General features: G+C 49.0%; 7 protein-coding genes across 7 annotated transcripts; 4 read left to right on the top strand and 3 right to left on the bottom strand.

Annotated features, from left to right (window-relative positions):
• Positions 1–37: 37 nt before the first annotated feature.
• On the bottom strand, positions 38–1,145 carry Pdw03_3170 (oxaloacetate hydrolase; the record flags this gene model as incomplete). The annotated part of the gene is made up of 3 exons (XM_014676976.1): positions 38–660; positions 731–878; positions 936–1,145. 3 exons carry the CDS (start codon positions 1,143–1,145, stop codon positions 38–40), a joined length of 981 nt encoding a protein of 326 aa, XP_014532462.1.
• Positions 1,146–2,219: 1,074 nt separating this feature from the next.
• Pdw03_3169 (EKC/KEOPS complex, subunit Pcc1) lies at positions 2,220–2,666 on the top strand (the record flags this gene model as incomplete). Its single annotated transcript, XM_014676977.1, has 2 exons — positions 2,220–2,263; positions 2,345–2,666. 2 exons carry the CDS (start codon positions 2,220–2,222, stop codon positions 2,664–2,666), a joined length of 366 nt encoding a protein of 121 aa, XP_014532463.1.
• A 654-nt stretch (positions 2,667–3,320) lies between these two features.
• Pdw03_3168 (DUF1275 domain protein) lies at positions 3,321–4,389 on the top strand (the record flags this gene model as incomplete). Its single annotated transcript, XM_014676978.2, has 5 exons — positions 3,321–3,453; positions 3,515–3,544; positions 3,611–4,147; positions 4,198–4,208; positions 4,306–4,389. The coding sequence occupies 5 exons, from the start codon at positions 3,321–3,323 to the stop codon at positions 4,387–4,389; spliced, it is 795 nt and encodes a 264-aa protein (XP_014532464.2).
• A 1,604-nt stretch (positions 4,390–5,993) lies between these two features.
• On the top strand, positions 5,994–7,657 carry Pdw03_3167 (Aldehyde dehydrogenase, putative; the record flags this gene model as incomplete). Its single annotated transcript, XM_014676979.1, has 4 exons — positions 5,994–6,042; positions 6,089–6,539; positions 6,605–7,310; positions 7,373–7,657. The coding sequence occupies 4 exons, from the start codon at positions 5,994–5,996 to the stop codon at positions 7,655–7,657; spliced, it is 1,491 nt and encodes a 496-aa protein (XP_014532465.1).
• Positions 7,658–7,916: 259 nt separating this feature from the next.
• Pdw03_3166 (FAD linked oxidase, N-terminal) lies at positions 7,917–9,458 on the bottom strand (the record flags this gene model as incomplete). The annotated part of the gene is made up of 3 exons (XM_014676980.1): positions 7,917–8,056; positions 8,115–9,276; positions 9,327–9,458. The coding sequence occupies 3 exons, from the start codon at positions 9,456–9,458 to the stop codon at positions 7,917–7,919; spliced, it is 1,434 nt and encodes a 477-aa protein (XP_014532466.1).
• A 1,089-nt stretch (positions 9,459–10,547) lies between these two features.
• On the bottom strand, positions 10,548–11,870 carry Pdw03_3165 (Oxidoreductase, 2OG-Fe(II) oxygenase family, putative; the record flags this gene model as incomplete). Its single annotated transcript, XM_014676981.1, has 6 exons — positions 10,548–10,652; positions 10,703–10,882; positions 10,941–11,327; positions 11,377–11,457; positions 11,519–11,671; positions 11,730–11,870. The coding sequence occupies 6 exons, from the start codon at positions 11,868–11,870 to the stop codon at positions 10,548–10,550; spliced, it is 1,047 nt and encodes a 348-aa protein (XP_014532467.1).
• A 1,033-nt stretch (positions 11,871–12,903) lies between these two features.
• On the top strand, positions 12,904–14,117 carry Pdw03_3164 (Pectin lyase fold/virulence factor; the record flags this gene model as incomplete). Its single annotated transcript, XM_014676982.1, has 5 exons — positions 12,904–13,014; positions 13,081–13,307; positions 13,359–13,444; positions 13,508–13,593; positions 13,653–14,117. The coding sequence occupies 5 exons, from the start codon at positions 12,904–12,906 to the stop codon at positions 14,115–14,117; spliced, it is 975 nt and encodes a 324-aa protein (XP_014532468.1).
• Positions 14,118–14,636: the final 519 nt, after the last annotated feature.

Below are 14,636 nucleotides of genomic sequence, written 5' to 3'. Positions count from 1 at the left end.
AAACATTCATATATCCAAACTAGTTCCCACGAAGTTACTAGACTCCCTCGGCAAAACCATCATTTCCGGATTCTGTGTCAACCTTCATGGAATCTATCAACCCACAGACCTCGAAGATCGTTCGTGGTCCTAGTCCGTCAGGTACACCGACTACTCCATCTGCCTTGAGGCGCTCCAGAGTGGCCTTGATGCCCATGTAAGCGGGGGTGATCGTAGCGAATGAGAAGATCATAATTCTAAAGCCCATTTCCTCGGCCTCCTTGGTGGTAATGAGAGGACTCGCCCCATTCTCCACCATGTTGAGAAGAAGAGGCCAAGGTGCCAGATCCTGGACTGCCTGTCGGGCTTGCTCCTTTGAAGTAAAGCCCTCAAGAAGTCCAACATCCGCTCCAATATCCCTGGCAGCCTTGAGTCGACGGATGCACTCCTCGTAGCCATGTTGTTGAAGTGCGTCGGTTCGTGCAATCAGAACAATATCCGAGTGCAAGCGATCCTTGGTCAACTTGGCAGCACGAATGCGCATGAGGTACTCCTCCAGGCTGACGACTTTCTTTCCATTGAGATGACCGCAACGCTTGTTTTGGATCTGATCTTCAATATGGAAGCCAGCCACGCCCGCCTGGATGTATTGCTGAACAGCCTTTGATACCATCAAGGGGCCTGGAAGAAAGTTAGACGTCTTTCCAAACGAGCGATAGGAACCTATTGCTTCGGAGTGCGGAGCACTAACCTCCGTAGCCAGTATCCATGTCTGCAATCAATGGAGGGCCAAAAGGATCCAGGTTTGCAATCATTTCAGCGTTGGTCTTCATGTCGTGAAGCTGAGCCAGGCCGAGATCAGCCATTCCCAGGCGTGAGGCGGTAGTCCCGGCACCAGTCTGTAAACACCGTCAGCGTACAGTGGATGCAGCGTTAGACAACATCAGAGTTCTTACCATGTACAGTCCCTTGAACCCGACCTGCATGGCAATGCGAGCAGAAAGGCCATCATACACACCAGGACATACGATGAGCTCTTTGGTGTCTTTCAGCATACGGCGCAACTTGGAAGCTGCAGGAATCACATAAAGAGAGACAACAGGCTCCTGCCGGATCCCGTTGACCTCGTAGTATCCATCCTTCTCGACAGTGATTGTGATCGTCATTGTTTGAACTTTGGCAAGGGAGATGTCTTCTTGTTTGGATAGTTGGATTCTTGTACTACAGTCCAAGGGCTACGCTGCTCTTTATATTACCTAGCTCTATACCCCGCAAGCAATTTTGCTAGATGCAGACGCCAGTCTCAGAGGAGAACTGTCGACCTACTCGTAGAGGACAAAGGCATCTGACCACAGGCACAAGCCTCAGTTTCTTGGGGATGTAACATTCCACCATCTGCCAAGACATCCAGATGGCTTGTCTTCCTTCGCGTCGTACTGATTCTAGATGACCTCAGCTGAGTGAGTCCTCAGAGAAGACTAAATGCGCGAGATTAACAGCGCTAGTTGCGGAGCCGGTGTTCGGATTATTCCCATCACTCAAACGCCCGAATAGTGTTGCATACATATATCTCCGTATGAAAGATCACGATCTAAATATTGCATGTTTACATTGGGCCTCCCAGGTTGATTGGGATAGGTTTGCGATGGGAGAATCGACCCACAACATTGATCCTGATGACTTGCTTCACAGAGATATTTAATCTATCTGTGTATCTTGGCAAGATGACTGCATATTGTCAAGTGTTGCAATGCATTTTGCACCCTTTTCGCCGGAGAGATCTTCACCACGACGGCTCCAGAGGGGTTCCGTTTCTTGGCTGAATGCACCGTTCCACAAAGACCCTCGTTCGCCAAGCTCTTCAGACCGGGAGATCATCACCCAAATAAACGCATAAGATACTATTTTGGTGCTGTGTAGCGAATCAACGCGTACTGTAGTGCAATTCGTACTTTGTGTACACAAAGTGCCAGGGTTGGTAAGTGAAGGGTATGTTGTAAATGAACGTCAGTGGGGACCTCTTCCCTTGTTGGGCTATCACCGTGGGGCTGAGTCAGCCACACAGTTCTCACCAGGGCCGGAGTTCCTCCTCTGGGACTCCGAAGTGCACTTGGGCATCGCCAATTTCCACCTAGTCATCCTCACCCCAACAACTCATCCACCCCTGTTGCTTGGAAGACGCTCTTTAGTATTCGCAAGGACTATCCTCTTTCACTCTTACGAACTCAATTACGCTTATCATGGCTCTCACACAACCAATCAATCCCGAGTTTCCTTACTCACTGTAAGTCGTTCCCCTCACCACAAACTAGTTCCCCAAAGCCAAGATCCGAATAGACCAAGTGATACTCACCATTTGAATCAGCACAATCTCTCTCCCTCTCCCAACTAGTCGCCTCGCATCATGCGCTCTACGCACTTTGGAAGTTGACGCTGAACTATCCCCTCTCGTGCGACGAACGTTGAGCATCGAGGCTCCGGCGGTCGAAGCACCATCCCAGCCGCAAGAAAAAAAACAAAAACAGGACCCTGATGAGTCTAGAACCGTATTGAAGATTACATACATTGCGACGACCAACCGAATGCTCCGTGTTTCTGTCAATGGATTTATGGAGAGTCTAGGTGTTGTGCTTGGGGTGATGGCAGAATTGGATGTCGACGTACTCAAGGCTGAGATGGAGAGTTGAATGCTGAATATGCCCTGCAGCAACATGCACCATTGTCCCGTCCGTCTTGGCCTTGTCGTTTCTGGTATTATCCTATCGGGAGGCTGTGTCTGTAAACCTGAGACGCTTGGCTGCCACAAGGATTGGGGATAATGCACAGCGGGTCGTACATCAACCCCTCCTTGAGAATCCACAGTGACACAAGTCCTGCCTGCGGATGGAGTTTAGGGGGAAACTTGCCGCCAAGAAACTGGCCAGCGTGCATCCACCGGGTCATCCTTGGCACTCTCGGCGTGCATCGGGGACTAAGTTAGTAGGAAATGGGCTTGGTCTGCTGCCCCTCCAACAAGAAATACCAAGGGCACTATGCAAGACATGTGATAGTGGCTGCCACCATCTCGCTTCGAGTCTTGCAGATTCCTTAAATTTTCACGGAGCTTCGGAGTTTTCCACGACCCTTAGCCCCGTCTTAGGGTGCATCAACTAGGTGAGATGATGCGATTGACCAGGGGGAGGGGAAGGAAATGCTGGTACATCCTATAATTTGTTCCCCTGTCCTTTAATCGCCGCGGAAAAGCAAAATGCCTCTTTCGGTAGTGTTTAATTTCAATGGTTCCGGTGTCTCTTTGGCTTTCCATCCTCATTTCTCTCTGCCTGTAGTTAATTAAATACAGCATGGACCATGAGAAAGGTGCATTCGATGGACTTGCAGCATCTCTGAAGGCTGAGCTCGAGCCACAGCATGCGGACCTCCTACTGTTCGCTTGTTGTTTGACATCGGGACTTGTGGATAGCACGATCTACAGAGGTAGGAACAAGCCCAAATCCCGTCTACGTAACTGCGATACCTCCCACCCTAACATGTTCAGCCTACAACACCTTTGTGTCTATGCAAACAGGTATGGATCACAACCTCCCCTGTCCACAATCCTAGCTCAGGGTCGGCTAACCACAGTGGTTTGTAGGAAACACCATCTTTGTCGGTCTGGGTGCATCGCACCAAAACCTCCGTCCATATGGCTGGGCGCGCTCGCTCACCTCGATTGGATGTTTCATCCTAGGATCCTTCCTGTTCGCACGATTACATCGCGTGTTAGGTGCTCGGCGACGAGTGACATTGATGCTGTCATTCCTAGTGCAGGCCAGTATAATCCTGCTTACGGCTGGGCTGGTTCAAGGGGGTGCCGTTTCTAGTACGCTAGCCGGTAAAGGTTCGCAGGTGGCACCGCCATGGAATCAGGAAGTCCCGATCGTTCTCCTCAGCATGCAGTCTGCCGGTCAGATCGTAGCAAGTCGTGCGTTGGGATACAATGAAATCCCAACCGTGGTGATTACCAGTCTTCTCTGCGATCTCATGTCGGACCCCCAGTTGTTTCTTATCAGGAATGTCAAACGCGACCGGCGAGTCATTGCGTTTGTGCTGACCCTTGTGGGCGCCATCGTTGGCGGATGGATCACGAAAGTGACCGGGGGTGTTGCTCCCATTCTCTGGTTGTCGGCTGGTGTCAAGGGCTTGCTGGTCTTGGCCTGGGCCTTTTGGAAAGCTAAGTAGTGGAGATCAGGGTGAGTTTATCCGTTCAGTCTTGGGGCTATCCAAGGCAGACTTGACACAACCGCCAGGATTTATAATTCAAGTATTCAACAAGTTAACCGGACCCAGTTCATTATAGAGTCTTACGCCGTTGATCCCCGGCCGCTGCAATCACGACTCCATTGCGATCTTCGAAAAGAGGTGGAAATCTAGAATGGGTCTGTTCGGGATGGGACACGATGCTATGATGAAAGCTTTGTTTGAAGGTTTTATCTACGGGAGAATTCCCTGCGCTTCAACCGGTTCTGGCATCATCTTCTACTCTGGTTACTCCCTAAACCTAGAAGATAAACCCCGTAGATTGTCCACAACAGGAGCGCACTGGTATCCATCCGTTCTGGCTCATATGTGATCTCCTCGTTCTCAAGGATCTGGGTCAGATCGTCCAAACAACGCATTGTCCCCTCTTTTGGCACATTACAATGATGCACATGAGTGGGATTCAACCTACGCACTTTGAAGGCGATCGAGATTAACACTGTGTCATCCTATCGCATGGGACAAATTTTCTAGATGTTAAGCAGCCCACTGACGCTTACAAGGGGCCTATTAATTGTTAAAGTAGCTGGTATACAAGTTAAATGAGTTCTAACAAATTGAATTGGCTGTTTTGTGCTAGAGTATACACAAACCATGCACGGAGTACTCCGTTAAATGGTTATATCTCTGTACTACCTTATTAGCGTCGTGCTGCAACATTACTAATTAAATGCCGCAGAAAAGGGTTTGCACCAATGCATGCACGAAAGCGGGTTGGTAAATCTACCCATACAAATCTTTGTACAGTCAAACGCCGTACAAACTGACGCCCCCCCCCCCTTTTTTTTGCAAACCCCGGTCTCTTCTCTTTCAAAGAGTTTGCTCCCAAGTTTTCATGGACAGTGATGGGCCATAAGTTTTCAGCACTCCTTGCCTACCTCCTTCAGAAAAGGTCTCACCGCCTACGGAAATAGTCATACCCCTCACACTTCTCGGTCTTGGATGAGATTGTAAGTGGCAGAAAAGAGGTGCTGAAACGACTCCGTACAACCAATGGACCGTCATTGTTTAGTGACGCAGCAAAAGTATTGACACCCCACCAGCCACATCGCTCGAATCCTGACTCTACCGCCTATTCAACGCTCAGCTAATTCTCTAAGGCGCCCAAGAAATCTGAACCACCGATGGAAAATCTGGTCTAACACTTTTGATGTTTTGTTTCTATTCGGGTAAAAGTTAGCAAGATAGCTAGGCCATAATAGCCTCGGAAATCTCAGAGAATTCATCTGGCAGAAATCTTATACAAAGTACACGGTGGGCCAAGTTGACACTTTTTTTTTTTGCGTCACCCAACTTTAAGAGCGCCAAGGCTACCAAATTGGGTTTAGTCCCTCGGGTTGACAAACTTTCCTGCTGAAAGTGAGTTTTCTGCCCACGCGACTGAATCCACAGGCTTAACCCCTCCCATCTTTTTTACAACGTTCTACCAGTTTGAAACTCCCCTCCAATGTGATGGAATGTAAAAGTCCATCTTATACCCCCGAAATAACAAGACCCTCGCTTACTTAGAACCGGCGATTAATCTCACAGAAGATGCTTTCCGTTCTTCGAAATCAACGGGGGGTGGAGCAGTTATAGTTTCGATGCATATGTAAGGGATTGTGGGGCCTACGACGGAACACTCCGAGGATGTCAAATATAAAAGTCATCCATCACATCTGCAGCGTGAAAATTTTTGCGAATCTGCCTTTCGAAATATTTTTTTTCTTTGACCAATAATGTCTTCAAGTTTGACTGTTACGGGCATTTACGGCCGCCAAATTACAAGTCAGTCCATCTTAGCCGTAGATGGGACTATTGCTAACACTCTCAGTTCCGGCGGGACTCTTTATCCACAATGAATTCGTCCCCTCATCGACCGGCCAGACGCTAGGTGTGGAAAATCCCTCGACTGGCACACAACTTGGAAGAATCTCCGCCGCAGGCCCGGATGATATCAACAAAGCTGTTGAGTCCGCCAAGTCAGCCTTCAAAACATGGAGAAACGTTCCAGGACCTGTCAAATCCCAGCTGTTGCTCAAACTTGCAGATCTGCTCGAACGCGATGCGGAAGAGCTAGCATCGCTGGAGGCCATCGATGCCGGCGTGCTGTATACCGATTCCATTGGAATGAACATCCCTCAGGCCGTCGGCTGCTTGCGATACTATGCAGGCTGGGCGGGAAAAATTGATGGCAAGACACTTGATATGGATGGCGGAATTGCCTATACTCATCGTGAGCCTTTGGGTGTTTGTGGCGCGATCGTGCCTTGGAATGCTCCACTGTAAGCTGTCCCGTAAAATCTAAACCCCCCCTACAACCCCCTCACGACGTCTCACACGTTCTCAGCATGATTACAATTTGGAAGCTGGCCCCTGCTCTGGTCACTGGTAATGTTTTGATCATCAAGCCTTCCGAGCTATCCCCACTATACGCCCAGAAGCTTGCCGAGCTGGTGAAAGAGGCAGGCATTCCTCCTGGAGTTGTGAATATCGTTGCTGGAGAGGGTGCCAGCGCGGGTCAAGCTCTGTCGGAACATATGGATGTACGCAAGATCGCATTCACCGGTAGTGATCTTTCCGGCCGCAAGATTTTACAAGCAGCATCCCGGACCAACCTCAAGAAGGTCAGTCTTGAACTCGGCGGCAAAGGGCCATCGATTGTCTTTGACGACTGCGATATTGAGAACGCTCTTCTCTGGACTCGCATTGGAATCACAGCCAACAATGGGCAAATCTGTGCGGCTGGGTCCCGCATCTACGTCCAGGCCTCTATTTACGATCGATTTATCGAGGCTTACAAAAAGGCTGCCATGGACGCTCCGACAGTCGCCGGTGATCCTTTAGATGCGTCTACTACAAAGGGGCCGGTGGTTAGTCGTGTGCAGCATGAGAAAATTCTCGACTTCATCCGTCAAGGAAAGGAATGTGGAGCTAAGCTTCTATTCGGTGGTGAGCGGATCGGTAATACGGGATACTTTGTCGAAAATACTGCTTTCGCGGACGTTGGTGATGATGCAACAATCATGCGAGAGGAGATCTTCGGTCCTGTTGCTGTAAGCAAGCGCCCATGTAATGCTATATGGGGTTTGAACACTAACCAGATCACCAATTGCAGAGTATTTCCAAGTTTACCACGGAGGAAGAAGCCATCTTCAAAGCCAATAACTCCCATCACGGCCTCAGTGCGGCCATCTTTACCAGCAATCTGAACCGTGCCCATCGCGTGACCAAGGAACTCGAGTCGGGCCAAGTGACGGTCAATGCGTGGGCGATGCTTGCTCCCAATGTTCCATTCGGGGGAGTGAAGCAAAGTGGCTTTGGTCGAGACATGGGTGAGGATGCTCTTGAGGGCTGGACTACTGTGAAGGCCGTCAAATATCACATTGCTTCACACCTCTGAGTATGACATGTCGCTAAATAAGTTCCCCATTCCTCACTATGTTGCGATTTTTTCTCGATGCTCCTAGTTGTCAATAAAACTACGACTTGGTCCATTTTTGTGCGATCCTTTATCTTTGCATCCTCGTAGTAGGGGGCAGCAAAACGCTAAGAACAAAACACCGTTTTTTTTTTTTTTTCAGGAGAGAAAGACTCAGAAACGATTTGAAAAAAAAAAGAGGCCATCCGCCTTTATTTTCATTTTAAGGTCCTCGCTCATCCTATTCCTTCTTGCCTAAGGATGCGCCCTTTGAAATTGGCTGCATTTTGTGAAAAACGTTCTTTGGGTCGTACTTCGACTTCACCTCTTCCAGTCTCTCGAGGTTCACGCCGTAGATATTGCTTACCACCGAGTCACCCGCTGCGTATGATGTTAGTTTCTATCAAGGTACAACTATCCGGGGGCCAGTCGAACTCACGTTCTGCGTAGTTGATGTACTGAGGAACGTCCAAATCCACACCCCGGTCTTTGGTTCTGGCATCCAATTCCACTTTCCACTTGGACTGGGCTTCTCGTGCCCAAGCGCGATGCTCCAGATCTTTGGATGAGTCGGTCCATCTTAGAAAAACGATGCCATTCTGAGTCGAATTTCGGCTTGCCATCGCGGTTGCGGTCAGCGGCACTTGGCAAATCTTGCGCATATCAAAAAACTCGAGGATGATGGCAGACGCCTTGAGATCTGGTTCACTCTCAATCTTGGCTATGAAGTCATTGAAGATCACCCTCGCAAATTGAGGATCGAGTGGCGGCTCGTAGAAAATACCTTTAAAAGACTTTCGATCACCGTATGTCACAACGGGGTTCTGTAGAGCGTTTACCATAGAGTATGGGATCATATCAAGGGTGTTCAAAACCGGCTCAAGGGCTGTGAAGCGAGCGAATTTCTTTTGGCCTTCCTCGCGGGGACCATTGAAAAAGCCAATCACAATGACCATCGGCCCCGATCCATCTGGCGCCATCGTTAAACTGCAAATCGCACCAAAGCGAGAGTCAGGATTGGCGAGGGATTCATTCAAAGCCTCGATAATTCCTTCCAGCTTATCAGGAGCGAATCCAAGGAGGCCAGAATACACTGGGTCTTTCTGGTCATGGGCTTGGTAGGTGAAGTCTGCCACAACGCCAAAGTTGTATCCTGCACCTCGCAATCCCCAAAACAGGTCGACATTCTCGGTGGCAGAGGCCGTGACAATACGACCATCGGCTAAAACGACGGTCGCCGATAGGAGATTGTCAATAGCAAGGCCATACTCTCCGCTCAGCCAGCCATAACCACCCCCTAGCGTGAGTCCTCCGACGCCGGTGTGGTTCACGGTCCCCCCCACGGCCGCCAAATCGTGGGCTGCACCGGTTTCGTCGACTTCCTTCCAGGTCGCTCCACCTTGGGCGGTGATAGTCTTCTGCTCGGTATCCACCGTCACTTGGTTCATGCGCGACAGGTCAATCACCAGACCTCCCTCACTTGAGCTTGTGCCAGCGACTGAATGACCTCCACATTTCACAGCAAGATCAACACTATGCTGCTGTGCCCACAACAGCGTGGCCGAGATGTCCAACGCTTCAGTGGGTTGGACTACGACACCCTGAAACTTATCAGTCGGTTCTCTGGTTTGAACGGTTCATGGTTCCTTACCGCATATTTCATTCCAGTGTCGGACCAGCGGACTAGGACATCTTTGTAACCCTCTGATTCAGGTGTGTAGATTGTTGCGGCCTTGAGGTTACTCCGTAGAGCCTCGAGAGCCGTCGCTTTGATTTCGGGCATGGTTGAAAGTGGAAGAGATGGTGGTCACAACAATTTACCCCGCAGGAGTGTGGGTATTTTCCGTATGCTGTATTTCCCTCAGGGTGATCCTTGTAGTTGCACTTGTCTGACAGAAAAGGGAGAAAGCTGAACTCGGTCAGAATGCGAACGCTGCCTTGGAAATGGTCTGGATTATGGGATTTTGTCGTTCCACGCAGGACTTTATGTGAGAGGTGTTGTTCTACACGATGTCTCGGTTGCTTTGCCGTGGTTCTTTGCCGGCCTGTTGAAAATTGTACGGACGACAATAGTCCACTTGGAAAGCGGGGTTAAGATGATCATCGGATTTCCTATTCAGTCGTGGCTTTGTCGATTCGACCCATTTCTGCACAGCTGAGTGTGTTTTTATAACACCAGAAATCTTCAATCGTACTCCTTTGCTCGAAATATCGCCCTACTGCTTTTCCCAGGGGACAATTCCACCTAACATCCGGTTTCTTTTTTTTTTATAGTCCAATTAGGGGTAAGATCAGAGTGTGGGTGATGGCATTGTTCGATGCTTAAAAATACGGGTTAGCACTGTTGACGCTGGCAGATCCACTGTGGAGGGGGGGGGTTAATCCCATCCAGACTGTAGTCTTCATCGAACTGCACTAAATATGATCAGATACTCCATTGTTGCAAAGATGCTGGGTATCAGGAACAGATTGTAAAGCTCTCTACGGAGCCAAGCCTAGATGAAGACATGTCACATCCTCGAGACCCCTGCATTGATGAATTGGTGATGGAATTAGCCAGAAGAAGAACCATGCTACTCCGTACAATGGCAGTTCTTACGTTCTAGTACCAAACCAAAGACCAAGGTAAATTAGACCTCATCGATCTCGAGCACAAGTCGCACATCTGGACATCTTGCGTTATCTTAAGACAATGCCTAGCCTGGTGTGGACAATCATGGAAAGGCCAACAGACGCGATGTCAAACTGCATCAGTATTGATGATCTTGCGTCCGTTATTATTCCAGATTCTTGGCAAGCTGGAATACCAAGTCGGTAGCCGATTCCACGGTAATCACGTCCAACTGGAATCCTTCAGCTTTGCCTTACGGGATTATTTGAGGACCTGCTGAGAATACTTGGCATATAGCTCCGAATACCACCGCTGGCCCACATCCGGATGGCTTAGGATACGATTTCTCAAGTGAGCCTCGCCGAACTGCGATTCGTCAGTCCTCTGCAGAAAATCATTAATCTAGAACCACTCACGCAAGAATATAGGGGAGAAAGAAATTCACTCGGCACATCAACCGCCCGCTTCTTCTGGTCGTCAGAGACTGGAATTCGCTCCACGATGTGGGCAGCGGATTCCTTCAGCTGATCTAACGTCAAGTCTAGTCTCACACCCTGGAAGAACGGGATGCTATAACGCGTTTGAGAAGTGGGCGCCTAGGAGTAACGAGGGGTTAGAGCGGTCGCTCAGTGATGAAAGGGATGGTAAGCATACGATAACTCGATGTGTCGTAGCCGCGCAAATGCCTCCAGTAATTGCTTCGAATCCCTGTTGGATATTCACAACTAGACTCCCCTCAAGGGGAGGTACATCGATCCATTCTCCATTCTTATTGAGTACCTGTAGTCCTCCTGTATTATCCTGGGACAGGAAGGTAAAAAGACCGGCTGAGTCCTTGTGAGGGCCAACACCTTGGGAGTTTTGCCGGGCGGGTGGGTATTTGACAAACTTGAGTCGGCTCATATTGCCCCTGAACCCATCGAATGTCTTCCGTGGGAGGGACAAGCATTCTGCGACGAGGCGTACGAATGCTTGCGCCAGGCTATCAGTCTTCGCGATATATGCGTCGACCAGGTCTTGAGCCGCAGGGTAATCTGGATACTTTCGGGAGTCAGTAGTCGAGACACACGTCGAAAGGGGGTACCTTTACCTGATTAGGCCCTTCAAGCCGTTGCCAAAACGGGTCCTGTTCTGTCCAGGGTTTCACGCCAGGGGTGCCAAAGTCAAATTGCTAAGGTATCGAAAGTAAGTGCTCGAGAATAGCAGAAAATCTCACAGGGCAATTGTCTCACCTCGCGGAGATCTGTTTTTGCCGCAGTGGTCTCGGCACCGAGCCGAGTATAGCCAAGAAACGATGGCGAGTTAATCATATTACATTTCTCCTTGGCCGCTGTCGACAGGGCAAATAGTTTGGGTAGATATTTATGGGTATGATGGATTAGGCTCTGTCTCAGTTTTGTGTTAGTATATTGGTTACCCAGAGTGTATTTGAGTGATTCGCACCTCCAATCCCGTGTTGGTCAAATATAGGAAGCCAACGACAAAGATGGCTTCACGCAGATTTGAAAGCTCCTCATTTTTCGTCACAGGGTCGTTCAGCCGAGCGAAGTCGACGATCGGCACGGATGAAAATGTGTCTGTCATTCCTCCGGTTGCAAGGAAGTGAAGTGTTTCCTTTGTCGCGACTAGCTTTCCCCGCAAACCCAGTACCTAGGTAGATTACTCAGCCACGAAACACGAGGGAAGAATTTGGGAAATCTTCTGAAGAATTTTCGATCTCAAAGTGGAGAAGTCAAATATGTGACGGTCTGAACGTGTGAAGATTGGAATATCAAAGACTTCATTAACTAATGCAATCACGCCATTTACCCCGTAGTATTGAACCCATCATGAACATCCAGGCTCGAAAAAGAACATCCAGAGTCAATTTCTATGTCCAACTCTGACTCTCAAGTCACATCAGGGAAAGGATTCCGCTTCATAAAATCAGATTGAGAGAATCATAGCATCTCCGACAAATCTGAATGCCAAGATCGGGAGTTCGTGTTGAAACCTCGGAACTCTTGGCATGAAGTCACTTCGGGTGATTGGAATCAGTTGTGGAAGTTCTTCCGGCCAAGAGATTCATATAATAAATTAACTAACAGCTCACCCTTGGCCAGTGTTTCTCCATCCAAAGGGCCCCCCGTCCAGTAGGGTGTGCACGGGTGTTGTGTTCTTGGCCCGGAAGCTTTCCATGTCGTTCTAGACTGAGGGCTTCGATGAAGGTACGCCAAGCTTAGTGTCTCAGAGGAACCGTGATGAGATCTTGGCTGTCCCAAGGGAACCCCTGGAGCGTCAATCTGATACTTGACGCGTCGGAGAGCTGGTGCCATCACGTCCATCTCGGTGAATCTTCGGTTCAGCTAGACCAGATGATATTATCCAGCATGCGAATTCTCGAACAATCATGGTAATAGTGGATGTGATTTGTTTCAGGAGCACCTGTAGTATAAGAGAGCTCTTGAGTGGTATATAAACCCCCTTCGTCGACCATGATATAGTCTTGATGTCTTGATATCAACACTCACTCACTCATTCACTCACTCACTCATTCACTCACTCGGGCAAAAAAGCATCCTGGCGATTCACTTTGCTCTTTCACTCCTTTAAATTTCTATTTCTTTCCAAATCCGAAATGGCTCCTTTTAAAATCATGGCCGTTTCTCTGCTTGGCTGCTTGTCCAGCCTTGCACTGGGAGCCCCTACTGCAACTAGCTATCTGGGAAAGCGCGGAAACATCGATGATGTGAGTCTCCATACGCAATTCGTTCAACAATCTTCAGACCAATAGGCTAAGCTTGCACTGAATTAGGTCGCTACTGGTTATGCCAGCCAGAATGGAGGCACCAAGGGGGGTGCTGGTGGCACTACCACCACAGTCTCGTCGTATGCTGCTTTCACGGCTGCAGTCACGGGCAATGATGCCAAGGTTATCATTGTGGATGGCACCATCACGGAGGCAGCCAAGCAAGTTCGTGTTGGAAGTAACACTAGCATCATCGGCAAGGACTCCAAGGCCATTTTGAGCGGCTTCGGCCTGTACGTTTCCCATTCCTACCATCGATTTGAGGCGAAACTAATCCCATGTAGTCTGGTCAAGGGAGAGACCAACGTCATTATCCGGAATCTCGGTGTACAGAAGGTGCTTGCCGAGAACGGTGATGCCATTGGTGTTCGTGAGTACATCGTGCTAAAAGGATAACCATTGAGGAAACAGGACAAAAGCTGACGGGGCTTAGAAAAATCAACCAATGTGTGGATTGACCACTGTGACGTCTCATCCGACATCGAACACGACAAGGACTACTACGATGGACTCATCGATGTAAGTTCAAATCACAAGATGGGGAATCGGAAGTAAGCACATATGCTAATGGGAACAAGATTACCCACGCTTCCGACTTCGTCACTGTTTCCAACACCTTCATTCACGACCACTGGAAAGCCTCCCTGATCGGACACTCCGACAGCAATAGCAAGGAGGATACCGGTCACTTGCATGTCACCCAGAACAACAACTACTGGTACAACATCCACTCGCGTGGTCCTTCCTTCCGTTTCGGCACTGGCCATGTCTACAACAGTTACTACGAGAACGTCTCCGACGGCATCAACACCCGCCAAGGCGCCCAGCTTCTGGTGGAGTCCAACACCTTTGTCGGCAGCAAGAAGCCCCTCTACTCTACTAACTCTGGCTATGCTGTGGCCAATGACAACGACTTTGGTAGCGGAAAGAACGTTGCTGCGGCTGGAACCCTGAAGTCGGTTCCCTACGGCTACAACCTGCTTGGCTCAGCCAAGGTCAAGGCAGCAGTGGTTGGCACTGCTGGTCAGACACTTGTTTTCTAATCGAAGCTGCTAGGAGAAATCTTGGAACCAAAAGTGAATCACTCTTTGGACAAGCGGAAGCTTTGTCTCTTGGGTTTGAAATCGTTTCTGTTTAGTTTCTAGGAAATTACTACCATTACTTTTTGCTTGCAACACTGCCCCGTATATTTCAGTACGCAACCTTGCGGGATTCAAGATCCACTAGAGCAATGCAGCGCCAATCAAATTCACATGAGGGTGAGAAAAGATGGAAATATGACGAATGGGATGGAGGACCCATAAATTATCACCCCATCCGTCCAGCATTGGTTTAATATTTCTACTAGTGAACTAAAGCGGGAAATAAATATCAAGATCAAAAGAAATCTAAACCAGTTTGGCATTGAGATCGACCTAATGTCTATTTCGTTCCAAAGCTGAGTGAACGGCACATAGGTACCTACCTAAATAGGTAAAGTGTGACTTCGGCCACCCCGATTAACCAAACGTAAGGTTGAGCATCAAGTCCAAATAAATGGAGTCATATTTTTGGGGAATCTT

Source organism: Penicillium digitatum, chromosome 1, assembly GCF_016767815.1.
Source record: "Penicillium digitatum chromosome 1, complete sequence".
Classification (NCBI taxonomy): Eukaryota; Fungi; Ascomycota; class Eurotiomycetes; order Eurotiales; family Aspergillaceae; genus Penicillium; species Penicillium digitatum.
The sequence above is the reverse complement of the archived record's forward strand: the minus strand, read 5'-3'. Positions and strand labels throughout refer to the sequence as shown.